This window comes from Salmo trutta, chromosome 32, assembly GCF_901001165.1.
Source record: "Salmo trutta chromosome 32, fSalTru1.1, whole genome shotgun sequence".
Taxonomy (NCBI): Eukaryota; Metazoa; Chordata; class Actinopteri; order Salmoniformes; family Salmonidae; genus Salmo; species Salmo trutta.
The window spans coordinates 27,464,008-27,481,389 of NC_042988.1; the positions used below are offsets into that span (position 1 = coordinate 27,464,008).

At 40.8% G+C, this 17,382-nt stretch overlaps 1 protein-coding gene across 6 annotated transcripts in view; it reads left to right on the forward strand.

Annotated features, from left to right (window-relative positions):
• The window catches only part of LOC115171600 (uncharacterized), a 332,786-nt gene that overhangs the window by 305,370 nt on the left and 10,034 nt on the right, over positions 1-17,382 (forward strand). Inside the window, exons 5-13 of one of the 6 annotated variants that reach the window (XM_029728577.1) lie at positions 5,985-6,033; positions 7,440-7,736; positions 14,305-14,643; positions 14,758-15,057; positions 15,228-15,542; positions 15,699-15,992; positions 16,131-16,430; positions 16,601-16,915; positions 17,072-17,365. In XM_029728577.1, coding sequence (XP_029584437.1) covers positions 5,985-6,033; positions 7,440-7,736; positions 14,305-14,643; positions 14,758-15,057; positions 15,228-15,542; positions 15,699-15,992; positions 16,131-16,430; positions 16,601-16,915; positions 17,072-17,365 — 2,503 coding nt within the window. Of the gene's footprint in view, positions 1-5,760; positions 5,865-5,984; positions 6,034-6,090; positions 6,239-6,279; positions 6,600-6,662; positions 6,987-7,439; positions 7,737-14,304; positions 14,644-14,757; positions 15,058-15,227; positions 15,543-15,698; positions 15,993-16,130; positions 16,431-16,600; positions 16,916-17,071; positions 17,366-17,382 lie in introns of those variants that run through there. The other 5 variants (XM_029728580.1, XM_029728579.1, XM_029728578.1 and 2 more) reach the window with 5 other exon arrangements.

Consider the following 17,382-nt stretch of genomic DNA (forward strand, 5'->3'; position numbering starts at 1 on the left):
ACTTTTGCCTGTTTGTCGGAGGGCGTAGCAGGATTTCTTATAAGCGTCTGGGTTAGAGTGCCGCTCCTTGAAAGCGGCAGCTCTACCCTTTAGCTCAGTGCGGATGTTGCCTGTAATCCATGGCTTCTGGTATGTACGTACGGTCACTGTGGGCACGACGTCATCAATACACTTATTGATGAAGCCAGTGACTGATGTGGTGTAGTCCTCAATGCCATTTTTTATTTTACCTTTATTTAACTATTTAACAAAGAACAAATTCTTATTTTCAACGATGGCCTAGGAACAGTGGGTTAAATGCCTTTTTCAGGGGCAGATCAACAGATTTTTACCTTGTCAGCTCGGGGATTCCATCTTGCAACCACTAGGCTACCCTGCTGCCCCAGAATCCCGGAACATATTCCAGTCTGTGCTAACAAAACAGTCCTGTAGCTTAGCATCTGAGTCATCTGGTTGGGCATGTAACATGCTGGTAGAAATGAGGTAAAACAGATTTAAGTTTGCCTGCATTAAAGTCCCCGGCCAATAGGAGTGCCGTCTCTGGATGAGCATTTTTTTGTTTGCTTATGGCCTTATACAGCTCATTGAGTGCGGTCTTAGTGCCAGCATTGGTTTGTGATGGTAAATAGACGGCAACGAATAATATACATGAGAACTCTCTTGGTAGATAGTGTGGTCTACAGCTTATCATGAGATACTCTACCTCAGGCGAGTAAAACCTTGAGACTTCCTTAATATTAGATTTCGTGCACCAGCTGTTATTGACAAATAGACACAGACTGCCACCCATTCAGAGATGACAGACAGCTGTTCTATCTTGCCGATGCATGGAAAATCCAGCCAGCTGTATGTTATCCATGTCGTCGTTCTGCCATGACTCGGTGAAACATAAGATATTACAGTTTTTAATGTCCAGTTAGTAGGATAGTCTTGATCGGAGCTTATTCAGTTTATTAGGCACCACAACCTACGTACCCTATATCTCTGTCTCTTCTTCATGTGAATGATAGGTATTTGGTGTCTGAAGTAAATCCTTTGCGTCAGACTCGTTAAGAAAAAAATATTTGTCCAACACAATGTGAGTAATCGCTGTTTTGATATCCAGAAGTTATTTTTGGTTATAAGAGATGGTGGCAGAAACATTATGTACAAAATAATTTACAAATAACGCGAAAAAACACATAACAGCACAATTGGTTAAGAGCCCGTAAAACAGCAGCAATCCCCTCCGGCACCATTATCTCCATTGGTTACCTGTTCCTCAAAGAATTGATTATAAAATTCTCCTCCTCATCAACAAACCCCTAACTGGCATCATGGACCTGCCTACCTGTCAGACCTACTCTCCCCCATGAACCTCCATGCACCCTATGTTCAAGCCACCCCAAACTCCTTCATGCCCCCAGGACCAAGCTCATCACAATGGTGGACCGTGCCTTTTCCTCTCTCACACCATGCCCATGGAACTCCCTTCCAGATAATTTCAGGGTTGTTCAGACTGTTGGAGCTTTTAAAGCAGGCCTTAAGACTCATGTCTATCAGCTAGCCTACCATTCCTCCTCGACTTTAATTGTTGCTTTCATTATATGGTTAGATATTACTATCTATTTTTTTTACAATTTTTCAATTTCTATTTCTATTTTATGCACTTTGAGATTATTACTGTATGATGAAAAGTGCATTTCAAATGTAATAAATTATCATAATTATTATTGATCAAGTCCGAGTCCAAGTCTGAGTCATCACTGGTCGAGTCTTGAATCTAGTCACAAGCATCAAAATCGGGACTGGACTGGTATTAGTACTGGACTGGACTGGAGTACTGGACTGGAGTACTACAATGCTTCCCTGGGATAAATGGTAGCTTCTGCAGCCTTTAAGCGCAGGGGGGAATTACTACTTCAGTGATAATAACGGCTAATTCGGAAAGCTTGATCTGATGTCATTCAGAGATGACATTACGCCTACCTGCTATTGGACTTATATTACCTCTGAGGGGTGAATGTCACTGCACAATTCTATGCAAGCTCATTCTATGCTGTCAGCTAAATACTACATTTTGTACCAGTCCTGCACTAACACACCTCAATTTGGGCTCCCGAATGGCGCAGCAGTCTAAGGCAATGCATCTCAGTGCTTGAGGCGTCACTTACAGACCCTGGTTTGATTCCAGGCTGTATCACAACCGGACGTAATTTGGAGTGCCAAAGGGCGGCGCACAATTAGCCCAGCGTCATCCGGGTTTTGGGTAGAGCTTTGCTGGAAGAAAAGTATGTACACACTGCACTCTCCAGGACCAGAGTTGCCAAACCCTGATTTAACTTCTTAAGGCTAGGTATCCCGCGGACACCTGTCGACAACATCCGGTGAAATTGGAGGGCGCACAATTCAAATAAATTATAGTAACATTAAACATTTATGAACATACAAGTATCTCATATTGGTTAAAAGCTTAAATGATTGTTAATCTAACTGCATTGTCCGATTTACAATTGGCTTTACAGCGAAAGTATACCATGTGATTGTTTGAGGATGGCGCCCCACATCAACATATTTTTCAACCAGAACAGGCTTCATTAAATCAAAAATAGCGATTAAATAATCACTTACTTTTTGAAAATCTTCCTCTGTTTGCAATCCCAAGGGTCCCAGATACAACATGAATGGTTGTTTTGTTAGATAAAATCCTTCTTTATATCCCAAAAAGTCTGTTTAGTTGGCGCCAGTTATCCACTTGTTCAACATGCAGACAAAGGAATCCAAAAAGCTACCGCTAAAGTTTGTTCAAACAAGTCAAACTATGTTTCTATTTAATCCTCAGGTACCCTAAAATGTAAATAAACTATAATATTTCATACGGAAAGAAGTATGTTCAATAGAAAAGTTAAATTAGCAAGTGCGCGCCCACAGACTGATTTTTCACTGTGACTCTTTGTACCAAAACTCCAAATTCTTCCTTGTTTTGGAAGAAACAAGCCTGAAACCTTGAACAAAGACTGTTGACATCTAGTGGAAGCCATATGAATTGCAATCTGGGAGCTGGAAATGCATAGGACCCATAGCTTTCCATTATAAGAGCCTGGGACCTAAATAAAACAATTCTGGTTGGTTTTTCTTTAGACTTTCTCCTACCATATCAATTGTGTTATATCTCATACATTAGTTAAACATTTTTACAAACTTCAAGGTGTTTTCTATCCAATGCTACCAATTATATGCATATCCTGGCTTCTGGGCCTGAGTAACAGCCAGTTTACTTTGGGCACTTCAGTCAGGTGGAAATTCTGAAAAATAGACCCTAGTTTATTTGTCATATGCACAGGATACAAATAGTACACAGTATAATGAAATGCTTACTTGCAGGTTCACCTATCAACAATGTGACAGCAATAAGAATAGGAGTAAGTATGCAAAAAAATAAAAGCTCAATGGAATATAAATATGGAACAATTAGCAGAAATATAAATTCATGAAAGGCACAAACAATTTACAGTAGGATATTTACATGTGCTGGGGAGGGTGAGTACGGAGAGAAAAGTGTTGAATTATGCAGTAAGTTTTTGCAATAATTATATAAGTCCAAAAGCCGTAGTCATGGTTTGTGGGTTTGTGCATATCAAATCAAATCAAATTATATTTGTCACATGTGCTGAATACAACAACTGTAGACTTTACCGTGAAATGCTTACTTACAAGCCCTTTCCCAACAAAGCAGTTAAAACAAATAAATAGATCAAAAGAAAATAGTAACACAATATAATATCACAATAAAATAACAATAACAGGCTATATACAAGCTATATCCAACGAGTACTAGTACCGAGTCAGTGTACTGGGGTACAAGATAGTTGGGGTGATTGATTAAGGGTAATATGTACATGTAGGTTTGGTTAGGTGATTGATTGAAGTATTATCTACATGTAGGTAGGTGGTGAAAAGCAGAAAGTCCGGGTAGCTGTTTAATGAACTGTTCAGCAGTCTCATAGCTTGGTGGTAGAGCTGTTCGGGTACCTTTTGATCCCGGACTTGGGACTCTGGTACACTTGCCGTGTGGTAGCAGAAAAAACAGACTGTGTGGGCATGTGAGTGGATGTGTGAGCGAGTGCATGTCTGCTAAGGTGTGAAAAGTCCATGCAAATAAACTGTTGGTGTAGAGGTGGTCGTCCTGGTTCAGGTGTTCAGCAGTCTGATAGCATGTCGGTAAAGGTTGTCTCTGAGCCCCGAGACTCGATGCTCCGATACCGTCTGCCAAACAGTAAAGGCGTGAACAGTCTGTGACTGGGTATGTGGGGTCCTTGATGATGTTACGTGCCTTCTTCAGGCACCGCTTCAAGTTAATGTATTTTACGGGTGGGAGCACAGCACCAGTGATGGACAGGGACGTCTTCACCACCTGTTGAAGGTCCTTGTGGTCGAGAGTGGAGCAGTTTCCATACCAGGTTGTGATGCAGCCGGTCAAGACGCTCTCAATGGTGCAGCAGTAGAAGTTGGAGAGTATCCAGGGGGACATGCCAGATTTTTGCATCTGCCTTTGGAAGTAGAGGCATTGTTGCTCCTCCTTGACCAGAGTGATGCTGTTGTGTGTCCATGTCAGGTTCTCTGTGATTTGGACGCAGAGGAACTTGAAGTCACTGACTCTCTCCACAGCAGTCCCATCGATGTGCATTGGGCATATCCTTCTCCCTGCTTCCTGAAGTTGACAATCACCTCTTTCTTTTTGCTGATATTGAAGGATAGGTTGTTGTCCTGGCACTGCACTGCTAGGTCTCTTACCTCTTCCCTTGTCTCATCACTGTTGTTGATCAGGCCTACAACTGTGGTGCCATCTGAAAACATGGTGATGGAGTTGGTGTCGTGCCTGGCCCCGTGTTAAGAGTCAGTGTAGTGGAGGTATTTTTGAGAGTCAGTGTAGTGGAGGAGTTGTTGCCAATCCTCAGTTGTTGTAGACTGTGGTCTGCCTGTCAGGAAGTCCAGTATCCAGTTGCAAAGGATGGAGTCTAGACCTAGGGCCCGTGCTTGGAGGGAACAATGGTATTGAATGCGGAACTATAGTTAATGTTCCTCTTGTCCAGGTGTGATAGAGCAGTATGGATTGCAATGGAGATGGCATCTTGAGTGGATCTGTTAGAGTGTTAAGCAAATTGGAGTGGGTCTAGTGTGTCTGGCATGCTGGCCTTGATGTGTGCCAGCCTTTCAAAGGACTTTATGATGACAGGGGTGAGTGCAACGGGGTGAGTCATTTAGGCATGTCAGCTTGGTTTTCTTGGGCACTGGAATGATTGTGGTCTTCTAATTGTTTCTATAGAGAAGACCAATTAAGTGATGGTCGGCCATGAATGTTTTTGGCCAAATGTCTGTGTTAAGCGTTGACCTAGATTATACATTTCAAATTCGGGACTGATGGCCACCACTCACGACCAACTACCAGCAACTGTATGGAAACAAGGAGCAGAGATTTTGACCTATGATTGTCAATCCTGTGTGTCACCAAGGTATCACACCCACAGTATCTGGAATGAAATATCCCTATCAGGAATAATAACTATCAGGATGATGCTCAAGATGCTTCCCATATATCAACATTCACAACGGATAGAGAAAGCAGGGGCTCACTCTCAAAAAGGACAGGAAGAAAAATGTGCTCACACTTTCAGCCAAAGTTAACTTCATGCAACACTTCCGTTTTGATGGGAAGTGCATCTCCCCAGGGAAGGAGCCAACCATCAAGATGCCACAAAATAAAGTTAATGAAGCAATATGTTTGAAATGAATTGGGTTTTTAGTTTAGGGGCAGATAAATAATTATCACTGTGATGACTATTTCGACTACTGGGGGAAAGGGACCCAAGTCACGATAACTTCTGGTAAGTAGCCTTAACATTCAGACCTAAAAAAGTTATTTCATTATTGACACATAGCTAGTGACTATTAAGGTTATTTTGACTGATTTTGTACGAAGTATTGGTCAGACCATTCACTGTGACAACTACTTTGACTACTGGGGGAAAGGGACCATGGTGACTGTGTCCACAGGTAAAACAAAAACATATTCTGTTTATTTTTGCATTATTATTGAGGTTGGACTTTGAGTTAAAAGTCCCTCTCTCCTAAAGGCTGGAAATATTTATTTTTGGTCTTCACTTGTGGTAGTTTTTGTGCGTTGCACGTATTGAAAGATTGCACTGTGACAATGCTTTTGACTACTGGGGGAAAGGCACAATGGTTACCGTTTCATCAGGTAAGAAAAAGTATTATCATTTCATCAAATGTGTCAGTGATCATTCGAAAAGTCAAATACATGTCGTTTTTTTACAACTTGATTCTAGGCTTCATTTTGTCAATTTGCTAAATTGAATTGAGGATCAAAAACAGTAACGGTAGGCCTACTCTATAACAAAGGCATATTCATAATCTGGACAAAAACAACGGAAATTCCTTGATGTGATTTTAAAACAAACCTTTAAAAAGTATGATATGGACAATATTAAATATCGAAATACATTGGCACAGGTTTTTGTGCATAGCATGTATTGGTTATTTGCACTGTGACTACGGTTTTGACTACTGGGGGAAAGGGACAATGGTTACAGTTTCATCAGGTGAGACTTTCAAATGAAAATGTCGTAATCTTACAAATACATTTTGAAGCCGTTTATATTTTTCTGTTTTAGGTTATTAAATTAAAGGTTTGTTACTTTTAATCTGCAATGGAATTAAGATACATGTCTATAATGAAGCCTATTTGAAGTAAAGTGTGCCAAACAAACTTAAAGTTAAACATTATAACCTAACATTACAGTAAACGTAAATATCAGAAAGGGTACAAAATACTTGTGTTCCTTTTGCGCTCTTTGGTTAAGAATGGGAATAAGAGGGTATAGAACCTGGGGAGAATGATTTTTATACCACTTGTTAAGGTAATTGAACACAGTGCTACGCTGCTTTTGACTACTGGGGTCAGGGTACAATAGTAACCGTTTCATTAGGTAAGAATCTCATTTTGGCTGATGCAAGGCATAGTTCATAGTGGAAAATGATTGCTTAATTAAATATAAGGACAAATATTTAATAAATGAAAATATTTATGTTTAATCAATCAAAAAAGTATATAGCCTACAGTCCTAACTACCTGTCTTTTATCAGTGGATATTGTATTTTACGTTTTTGATAACACATTCAACTCGGTGTAACCTATGTGCATGTATTTGGAGTGAACAATATCTTACCCTAAGTCTGGTAATAAATCATCATGTATTAAACCTAGCCTACTAAATGAATGTTAAATAACCTGACGATGTAAAATAGAATAGGTCCTTAGAACTGTTAGAACTGTTTTATTTGGTCAGTGTTGGTTGATTTATGTATTTTTTTTTTCATGGTGTATTCTATAAAACTGTTGGGCTTTATGGAGTATTTGTAACACATTATTTATCTTACAGCCTCATCAACTGCTCCGACTTTGTTCCCTCTTGCGCAATGTGGCTCCGGGACCGGAGATATGATGACTCTGGGTTGCATTGCCACTGGCTTCACGCCTGCCTCCCTCACCTTCAAATGGAATGAACAAGGCGGGAATTCCCTGACTGATTTCGTTCAGTACCCTGTGGTCCAAACCGGTGGAAGCTACACGGGAGTCAGTCAACTCCGTGTAAAGAGAGCAGACTGGGACAGTAAAATCTTTGAATGCGCCGTGGAACATTCAGCTGGTTCAAAGACTGTACCAGTGAAGAAACAAGGTAAGATGTATTTGTTTATCCATTTAATAACATATGTCACTAATAATAATAATAATATATTGTTGAGTTTAATGTATTTATATCAATGTAGCCTATTAATCTACTAATTTCGTAAAAAACATAGCCTCTGTTATAATCATAATTTGCGGGTTATTTTATGTTTAGTTTTGATGAAAGATACATTTTTAGAAATCTAAATATTGAAGACAATAAGCTTATGAAATCTGAATAAGACATACAATTTGCACATATTTTTGCTGGAAAATTCCACTGCTGCAATTATGGACTATACGGCCTAGGCTACAATCATTTTGATGCCTACATATTACAATTGCTATCAACGCTCATGCAGTAAGTATAACACCTAAATTCCCTGACACCTTAGGGCAAATTAAACAATAAATGCATTAAAACGTAGTCATCGCTAATTGCTGTTCACTGTAACAATTAACATTTGTGTCACTGTCACCCACTGTAGAATAAACCCTTTAGGACAATTGTATAAACATGAATAGGTGTCAGTCTAGTTGTGGTGAATGTGCTATGGCACTAGGATGAGGGTTGGATGGAGTGGCTGTAGCTTGCCCCTTTAGTTGCTGATTATTTAAGCCATCTCCCCAAGAAGGCATGCTACAAACAGTGTTGAGCTTTTTGCTTTCGTCTGCCAGCATAATTATTCTATGTCCACAGTCTAAGACTTTATATACTTTGATATACACTTATTAAAAATGAAAGGATATTTACTTGAATAGTACCAATTCAAAGTTTGGTAACAGAATGACAGCACAAACCGTCATTCTGTTACACTGTTCTCCAAGTAAATGTGTTTTTGTAAAATTTTCTGTGGAAATTGTAAAAATGACTCCTTGTGGATAGAGTTGCATGGTTTGTTTAACTTTGCAATCTCTGATTTTTGTTTGAAAAACATTTTAGAAGTGAAAAATTGGAGTCTCACTATCACTCTGTTACCGTGAAATTTCCCATAAGCTGTTTAGCTGTTCTATTCATCTTTACTGCGCATTTGTAGCCTATGGCAGCTTCTGCAAATGTATGTTGTTTTCTCTCTGCTTCTGCATATATATATATATATGTGTGTATGTTTGTTTTTTAGTGGAATATCTGCAGCACCCGTCTCTTTACGTAATGACCCCCTCTAAAGAGGAGATGGCAGAAAATAAGACGGCTTCCTTCGCCTGCTTTGCCAATGACTTTTCACCCCGTACACACACAATCAAATGGATGAGGATGGAAAAGGGAATAGAAAAAGAAGTTGTATCTGATTTCAAGAGTTCTTGTGAGAGTGAGAAGAAGAGTGAGAAAACTCTGTACAGCACAACCAGCTATCTCAGGGTCAATGAGAGTGAGTGGAAGAGTGAAGAAGTATCATTCACTTGCGTGTTTGAGAACAAAGCTGGAAATGTGAGGAGAACTGTGGGCTACACTTCATCAGATGGTGAGTAAAATACGTCAGATTATCTTCTCTTGGTATCTTATTAAAGGAGCTTCAAGAAGCAGGTTATTTTGTGACAGAGCTCCAGGCCAGACTGAAAAGTTAGCACATTTTTCTAATGAGCACTTAAAGGTTTATCTTAAATTGCATCAAAATAGCTCATGCATGAAAAAGGATTGATTGTGACCAGCCAGCTGGAGGGAAAACAGAATAGCCTACATTGATCCAAAACATACAAACTGTTTACATTTGAATTGCTGTTGTCACAAACAGCTTGGTGAACATTCCTTACATCCTTTCTCAGCAGGTCCAGTCCATGTACATTCAGTGGTCATTAACATCATCCCGCCGTCTCTTGAGGATATGCTTATGAACAAAAAAGCTGAGCTTGTGTGCGATGTCAAAGAACTAGTTTCTGGCTTCATGAGTGTCAAATGGGAAAATGACAATGGAAAGACCTTAACCAGCCGGAAGGGTGTCACTGACAGAATTGCCATACTTGACATCACTTATGAGGACTGGAGCAATGGGACAGTATTTTACTGCGCTGTAGATCACTTGGAAAACCTGGGGACCTTGGTAAAGAAACCCTACAAGAGGGAGACCGGTAAGACAAACTGCTTTGGTTTCCCTCTCACTTTTCTTTTTACTTCATTGGGATTTCATATTTACGATGTTTCAAAACCTATCAAACAGATGTGCAATTGGCCATATTCTGGGAATTAAAAATTATGATAGGAGATTGTGTAGACTAGTGAAAAATGACTTTAATTGTCAGAGTTGCAAGGAACCCAATGGAGCTGATAGCAATTTGATCTGATTAAATCAGATGATGACTGACTGCAAAATGACAAAATGCTTGTATATGATGGGTCCCTTTGGTCTCTCAAGACGAAACTCCTGTGAGGGAAGACATTGTTTGGTTGGCTTAATATAGGCAGCATTTAGCAAAATGTAAATTGTTTGCCAAGTACTTGCATGGAGAGAAGCCCTGATTGTTCTCTCATGCTTCCAGGAGGAGATCCACAGCGTCCATCTGTCTTTCTGCTGGCTCCAGCAGAACAAACTAGTGATAATACGGTGACCCTGACTTGCTACGTCAAAGACTTCTACCCCAAGGAAGTTTTAGTGGCTTGGCTTATTGATGATGAGCTGGTGGAGAGAACGAGCAGTTCAGCATTGTACCAATTCAACACCACTAGCCAGATTCAATCAGGAAGGACCTACTCTGTCTACAGTCAGCTCACATTTAGCAATGACTTGTGGAAGAACGAAGAAGTGGTGTATAGCTGTGTAGTTTACCACGAAAGCATGATCAAGTCCACAAAAATTCTTATGAGAACCATTGACAGAACCTCAAACCAACCCAACCTAGTTAACCTCAGCTTGAATGTGCCTCAGAGCTGCAAGGCCCAGTAGAGGTGTTGTGTTTTGTTGATGTGTGTTGCTGCGTGTTACCTCTGCTGTTTGTGTCAGTGACATAACATGTTGTGTGTCTTTTAAGTGCAGAATCAAAATCCAAATAAAAACTTTAAATCATTAATCCTGTTTATGTACTGTATGTCATGCAGTTCCTACTCATGTCTGTCCCGTCTCCCCACTTCTGTGCAAAGCTTCAGTATCTCTGTTTGGGGAAAATGTCAACTCACACTACTAGGACTAATGATAAAGTGACAATACAAGTCAAGCAAAGTATTGATGCTTTACATTTGCAATCAGGTCACAATTATCATGCAATATATCTGTAATACAGTAATGGTGGACACTGAATAATGTATTAGTATAAAGCTTATTTTGCACACTGAGCTATAGTCTTGTACACAATAGAGAAGTGATATACACTCACATTGATAAAATGTTCCCCTGATGACAGGAATGAACTATGGAAGTGTAGCTCTAGCATTAGCCACCCAGTTATCTGCTGTTTCAGATATTCTCCTCATGTCTTTGGTGTAATCAGATGTAGTGCATTGAACTTAATCAGATGTTCCTGTCTTCTTGCTGTTTGGCTTTGTGTGCTTCTGTTCCCTCTACTGGGTTTCACCTATAGAAATGCTATATGTCTGTTCTATTGATTCAAAGTCTACCACCATGGGTTTGAAAATGGATGAGATATGACTAGGGTTCGTTCACAAGAAGCAAGCCAAGCCAAGTAGAAGTTGGAAGTCCCCATTGATCGGCAAGTGTGCCGTTTGGCCAAAGCAAGTCAGGGTCACCTTCACTGCTGGTTTGATAACCTCATGTTTTAGATTTTTAATGTGTTGTATTCGTTAAGTAATAACTCAGTAATTGATGAAAGGTCATAGGGGGTGAGGCAGAAAAAAACATGCTCAAGTCCAATAGACAAAGCATGCTTTAGATTTTTTTCTCAAGTCCTACCAAATATCACAGTATTATCTATGACTGATACCGGAGACAGTATTATCTATGACTGATACCGGAGATAGTATTATCTATGACTGATACCGGAGACAGTATTATCTATGACTGATACCGGAGACAGTATTATATATGACTAATACCGGAGACAGTATTTTCTATGATTGATACCGGAGACAGTATTATCTATGATTGATACCGGAGACAGTATTATTTATGACTGATACCGGAGACAGTATTATCTATGATTGATACCGGAGACAGTATTATCTATGACTGATACCGGAGACAGTATTATCTATGACTGATACCGGAGACAGTATTATCTATGACTGATACCGGAGACAGCTGTACTATGCATGGTTTCCCATAAAACAGTTGAAAGTATACCCATTCCAACAGTTTGACACGTATTGATAGCCCCTTTAGATCTGCAATGACACGTAAGAGTAGGCTACATGCAATACGGTGAAAACTCCCCCTTGTTAACAATATGGCTGGAGCTATGGTGGAACTAAGATCTATAACAAATACTTTCAGATTTCTTAGGAGCCATCAAGAAGTGTCCAGAAGTTGGGGTTTGTGATTGGGTTTCAGACTGGGCACCAGAGTAGAGGGACCGTTTTGACTGCCTACTGACACTGTTCTTATATCCACATGCAGAGTGTCTCGTGTCGACTGACTGTCCATGCAGCAACACCATGGAAACCGACAGGGACAGCATGGGAAAAACAGCCTTCACCTTCATCATACTCTTCCTCATAACTCTGCTGTATGGCGTTGGAGCAACTGCCATCAAGGTAATACCTTGTTGGGAATCTGGGGTTTTTACTAAATGGGATAAGTTTTTGTCAGATTTGACTTTTTGTAGCAGGTTAGGGGAAAGGGGGATACCTAGTCAGTTGTCTTGCACATTTAACCCAACCCCTCTGAATCAGAGAGGTGCAGGGGGCTGCCATAATCAACACATCTTCAGAGCTGAGGGAGATGTGGGTTAACTGCCTTGCTCAGGGGCAGAACAACAGAGTTGTACCTTGTCAGCTCAGGGACTCGAACCAGCAACCTTTCAGTTACTGACCCAATGCTCTAATCACTAGGCTACCTGCTGCAACAGGTTAGGAGAATTAACGTAGCAGGTTAGGATAATTAGGTTAAGGTTAGGAAAGAGGTTAGGGTTAGCTAAAATGCAAAAATAAAGTTAACTTGACAAAAGCTGTATCCCTTCTAGCCATGACCATAGTGTGGGAAGAGTAATGTGAAAGGAAGACATTTTGGTTTTGAAAGTTCCATTGTCTGTATGGATCCACATTCAAACAAACAATCCATGTATACATGGTAGAACTTTCAGTAGCAACATGAACAGATTCTAGCAAGATAAGAATATACACATAGGCCTATTTTGTGTGTTGCAATTCTCTGCAAGAGGCATACTAGTGAGAGAGAATAAGCTAAATATATTATATAACTTACATTATAACTATATTATTATATAGGCCTAATAGTTATATTATATATAAGTATAGTTAATTACACAAGTCATTTATTTGAAGTGTCAGCTAATACAAATAATAATTGCATCTAAATAGATGTCACAATTATTGTAAGTAATTTAAGTGAACAAATGTTTGCTTCTTATTTCAGGTGAAATGAAGAAACTGAGTTTGAAGTACTTGAAGAAGATATAACTTTTCATACTTGCAATATATGAATGGATACAATATATGTAACTGTTCTTCTGCTTGTCTTTATTGTTGACTTTGTTTGAATAGTTCAACTGTAGAGGTTAGATTTGTAAATATTTCATTGTGCCTTTTTAAACTATTAAGATAATAAAAGTGTTTCTGAAGTGAACAGCAGTGTATTGTTCTTCCCTTAGCATTTCTCCATTCATTAGAAAGAAAATGCAGCTAGAATGATGCATTATAATGTATTATAAACATTGAAGAAACACATTTCTTATTTGCGGTTACATTAGTAGAAGTGTTTTAAAAGTTATTTTAGAACTGTGTGGCTGTTGTGATGTGTGGATGAATCTACAGTAAGTAATCTACATCTTATTTTTGCTGGATGCTGTTTGCATACTGGGTTCTGCATGAACACATCTGGAATCAGTGGGCCTTGCTACACTTGGCATGCAAACTATTCAGAAATAGCTTGATGGGTTGTCAAGACAATGAAAATATAACACCAAGTGGAAAGAAGTTACATAACAGAAGTAAAGAAAATAACTCTTAATGTAAATAGCTCGGAAACATGCAAATGGCAACTGATTTCTTTAAGCAGAACTAGACCTCACACCTGGCTTCTGATACACACGGTTGCTCAGCAACATGTTTCACTTCTGTTTTTTGGGATGCTTTTTTGGGACCAGGGTGTTACCCCACGCTTCTGTCTGCTGCATTCCCTGTTCGCTGAGGCATGTCCTGCTCTAACACCTGCATTTCACAACCCTCCAACTCCACATCTGGCCACTACCATTACCAGTTCTCAGGGCTCAGCCAGCCAGCTCCCTAATAGGTCCATAGCGCCATCTAGGCTATGTTAAAAGTCATTACACTCAGCCCAGGCCTGGTTTTCAAAGACTGGGTTACATTAAACTGCATAAAAAAAAGGTATGAAGAATTTGATTAAAAGTTTACAATCTGACTTTGGTTTACATCTTGTTAATCACCAAATCAGGAAAAATTGTAAAGTCAAAAAGTGGCCCTGAATTTTCCTCCTCCTTCCACTTTGTATTAGTGCAGCGGGTCATTCCTCCAAATATCACCCTGTATCCTCTCTGGGAGGAACTGGAGGGAGGATCGAAGGTGGGACTCCTCTGCATTCTGAGTGGATTCTACCCTGACAAGCTGAGTGTGGAGTGGCTGCTGGATGACAAGACTGTGACCACCTCTCCAGTCCAGCGGAAGCTGCAGAGTGTAGAAGGTGAGGAGAAAACTTTCAGCCTGAACAGCCAGCTGGAGCTGGACCAGGGCAAATGGACTCAAGGGTCAGAGGTCACATGCAAGGCCACCCACAATGCAGCACAAGGACCACCTCCAGGAACAACAGTCTCCAGGACCATTAGCATTTGCTCAGGTGGGTTTCAGTGACAGAACTGTGTATTAGGCCAGAGGATGGGTATTGAATATTGTACAATTGAAAGACATAGTAACAATCTACATCTGACTTCTCCGTCTGTTTTGCTCTCAGCTTTTCCCTCGTCTACTCCATCCCTCCACCTGGAGACCCCCAGATTCAGGACAGTGATGACACAGACTGAGGTAACAGCTACATGTGTGGTCCACTCTGCGTATGACGCCAAAGTGTCCTGGCTTCTGGATGGAAAAGACCCAACCAGCAGGACCCCAGTGAACCAGGCCAGCAGCACAACTCAGAGCATCAGCAGTAACCTGACTCTTCCCTCAAGCCAATGGAAAACCCTGAACACAATAACATGCAGAGCTGAACATCGCTGCTTCAACACAACGCAGAGGACCAGCAATGTTAAAGGTTAGAATGTATCTATTTTCTCATATTCTCAGAGATACTGCAGCAGCAAAGCTGCCATGTCTTTCAACAAGTCTACCACATAAAATAAATGTATAGTATATTGTCATTAAGTCAGATGAATATTCCTTTCTCCTGTTGATTCCTCTCCTCTGTGTGTGTGTGTTCTCCAGGACCTGCAGTGAGCAGCACTCCAACAGTTCTGATCAGGAGGTCTCTCCCAGACTTACTGGATGGAGACAGTGCTGTGCTGGAGTGTGCCATCACACAACTCTCCTCCAGTGACCTCTATGTCACCTTTCAGGCCAATGGGGTTGATTTCCCTGAGAAACAGTATGTTGATCTGCCTGCCTCCAAAGACCACCATTCACTCACCAGACGGTTCTCTATACCCACATCACACTGGAAGAAAGACAACACTTTCACCTGTAAAGTGAACCAAGGCTACTCCAACAGCTGGGCGTCTAACTCCACAGGAACACTTTTTGGTGGGTGAACTTCTCTCGTCGTTACCTTATGATACCATTTCAATCTTTTATGTAATTAGGCCTACCAACATGAAATTAAGGTTCCATTGTTTGTTGTTATGTCTTAATTTAGCACTCCATAGGTCTAAAGTTGAAAAGTGTTTGTGTTGTTTCCAGGTGAACCGTCCATGGAACTCCTTCTAGTCCCCAATGAGGAGCTGTCAGGTTCAGGGACCCAGAAACTCATGTGTTCTGGGCGGGGCTTCAACCCTCAGATCAAGTGGCTGTCTGGGTCTAATCAGAGGTCTGCAGCAGACAATGAGAGAAGGATGAGGGAAGACGGACATGTGGCAGTAACCAGTCATATCACAGTAACACAGCAGGAGTGGAATGAGGGGAAGGACTTCATCTGTGAGGTCATAGACAAAGATCTTCAGAAAATTGTCAGGAAGAGCACCAGTTTATGCACAGGTAGTTTGTAAACTTACAGAAGCCTCTTACCTGTTTAAAGTGTTGCTTCAAAAGTCATAAATCATAACCTAATTACCTTGGAGTATAAAAAAAACTATTATTTGATTTTATCTCCACACTCATCTGTTTTGCTCTCAGCTTTTCCCTCATCTACTCCATCCCTCCACCTGGAGACCCCCAGATTCAGGACAGTGATGACACAGACTGAGGTAACAGCTACATGTGTGGTCCACTCTGCGTATGACGCCAAAGTGTCCTGGCTTCTGGATGGAAAAGACCCAACCAGCAGGACCCCAGTGAACCAGGCCAGCAGCACAACTCAGAGCATCAGCAGTAACCTGACTCTTCCCTCAAGCCAATGGAAAACCCTGAACACAATAACATGCAGAGCTGAACATCGCTGCTTCAACACCACGCAGAGGACCAGCAATGTTAAAGGTTAGAATGTATCTATTTTCTCATTTACTCAGAGATACTGCAGCAGCAAAGCTGCCATGTCTTTCAACAAGTCTACTAGATAAAATAAATGTTTAGTATATTGTCATTAAGTCAGATGAATATTCCTTTCTCCTGTTGATTCCTCTCCTCTGTGTGTGTGTGTTCTCCAGGACCTGCAGTGAGCAGCACTCCCACAGTTCTGATCAGGAGGTCTCTCCCAGACTTACTGGATGGAGACAGTGCTGTGCTGGAGTGTGCCATCACACAACTCTCCTCCAGTGACCTCTATGTCACCTTTCAGGCCAATGGGGTTGATTTCCCTGAGAAACATTATGTTGATCTGCCTGCCTCCAAAGACCACCATTCACTCACCAGACGGTTCTCTATACCCACATCACACTGGAAGAAAGACAACACTTTCACCTGTAAAGTGAACCAAGGCTACTCCAACAGCTGGGCGTCTAACTCCACAGGAACACTTTTTGGTGGGTGAACTTCTCTCGTCGTTACCTTATGATACCATTTCAATCTTTTATGTAATTAGGCCTACCAACATGAAATTAAGGTTCCATTGTTTGTTGTTTTGTCTTAATTTAGCACTCCTTAGGTCTAAAGTTGAAAAGTGTTTGTGTTGTTTCCAGGTGAACCGTCCATGGAACTCCTTCTAGTCCCCAATGAGGAGCTGTCAGGTTCAGGGACCCAGAAACTCATGTGTTCTGGGCGGGGCTTCAACCCTCAGATCAAGTGGCTGTCTGGGTCTAATCAGAGGTCTGCAGCAGACAATGAGAGAAGGATGAGGGAAGACGGACATGTGGCAGTAACCAGTCATATCACAGTAACACAGCAGGAGTGGAATGAGGGGAAGGACTTCATCTGTGAGGTCATAGACAAAGATCTTCAGAAAACTGTCAGGAAGAGCACCAGTTTATGCACAGGTAGTTTGTAAACTTAC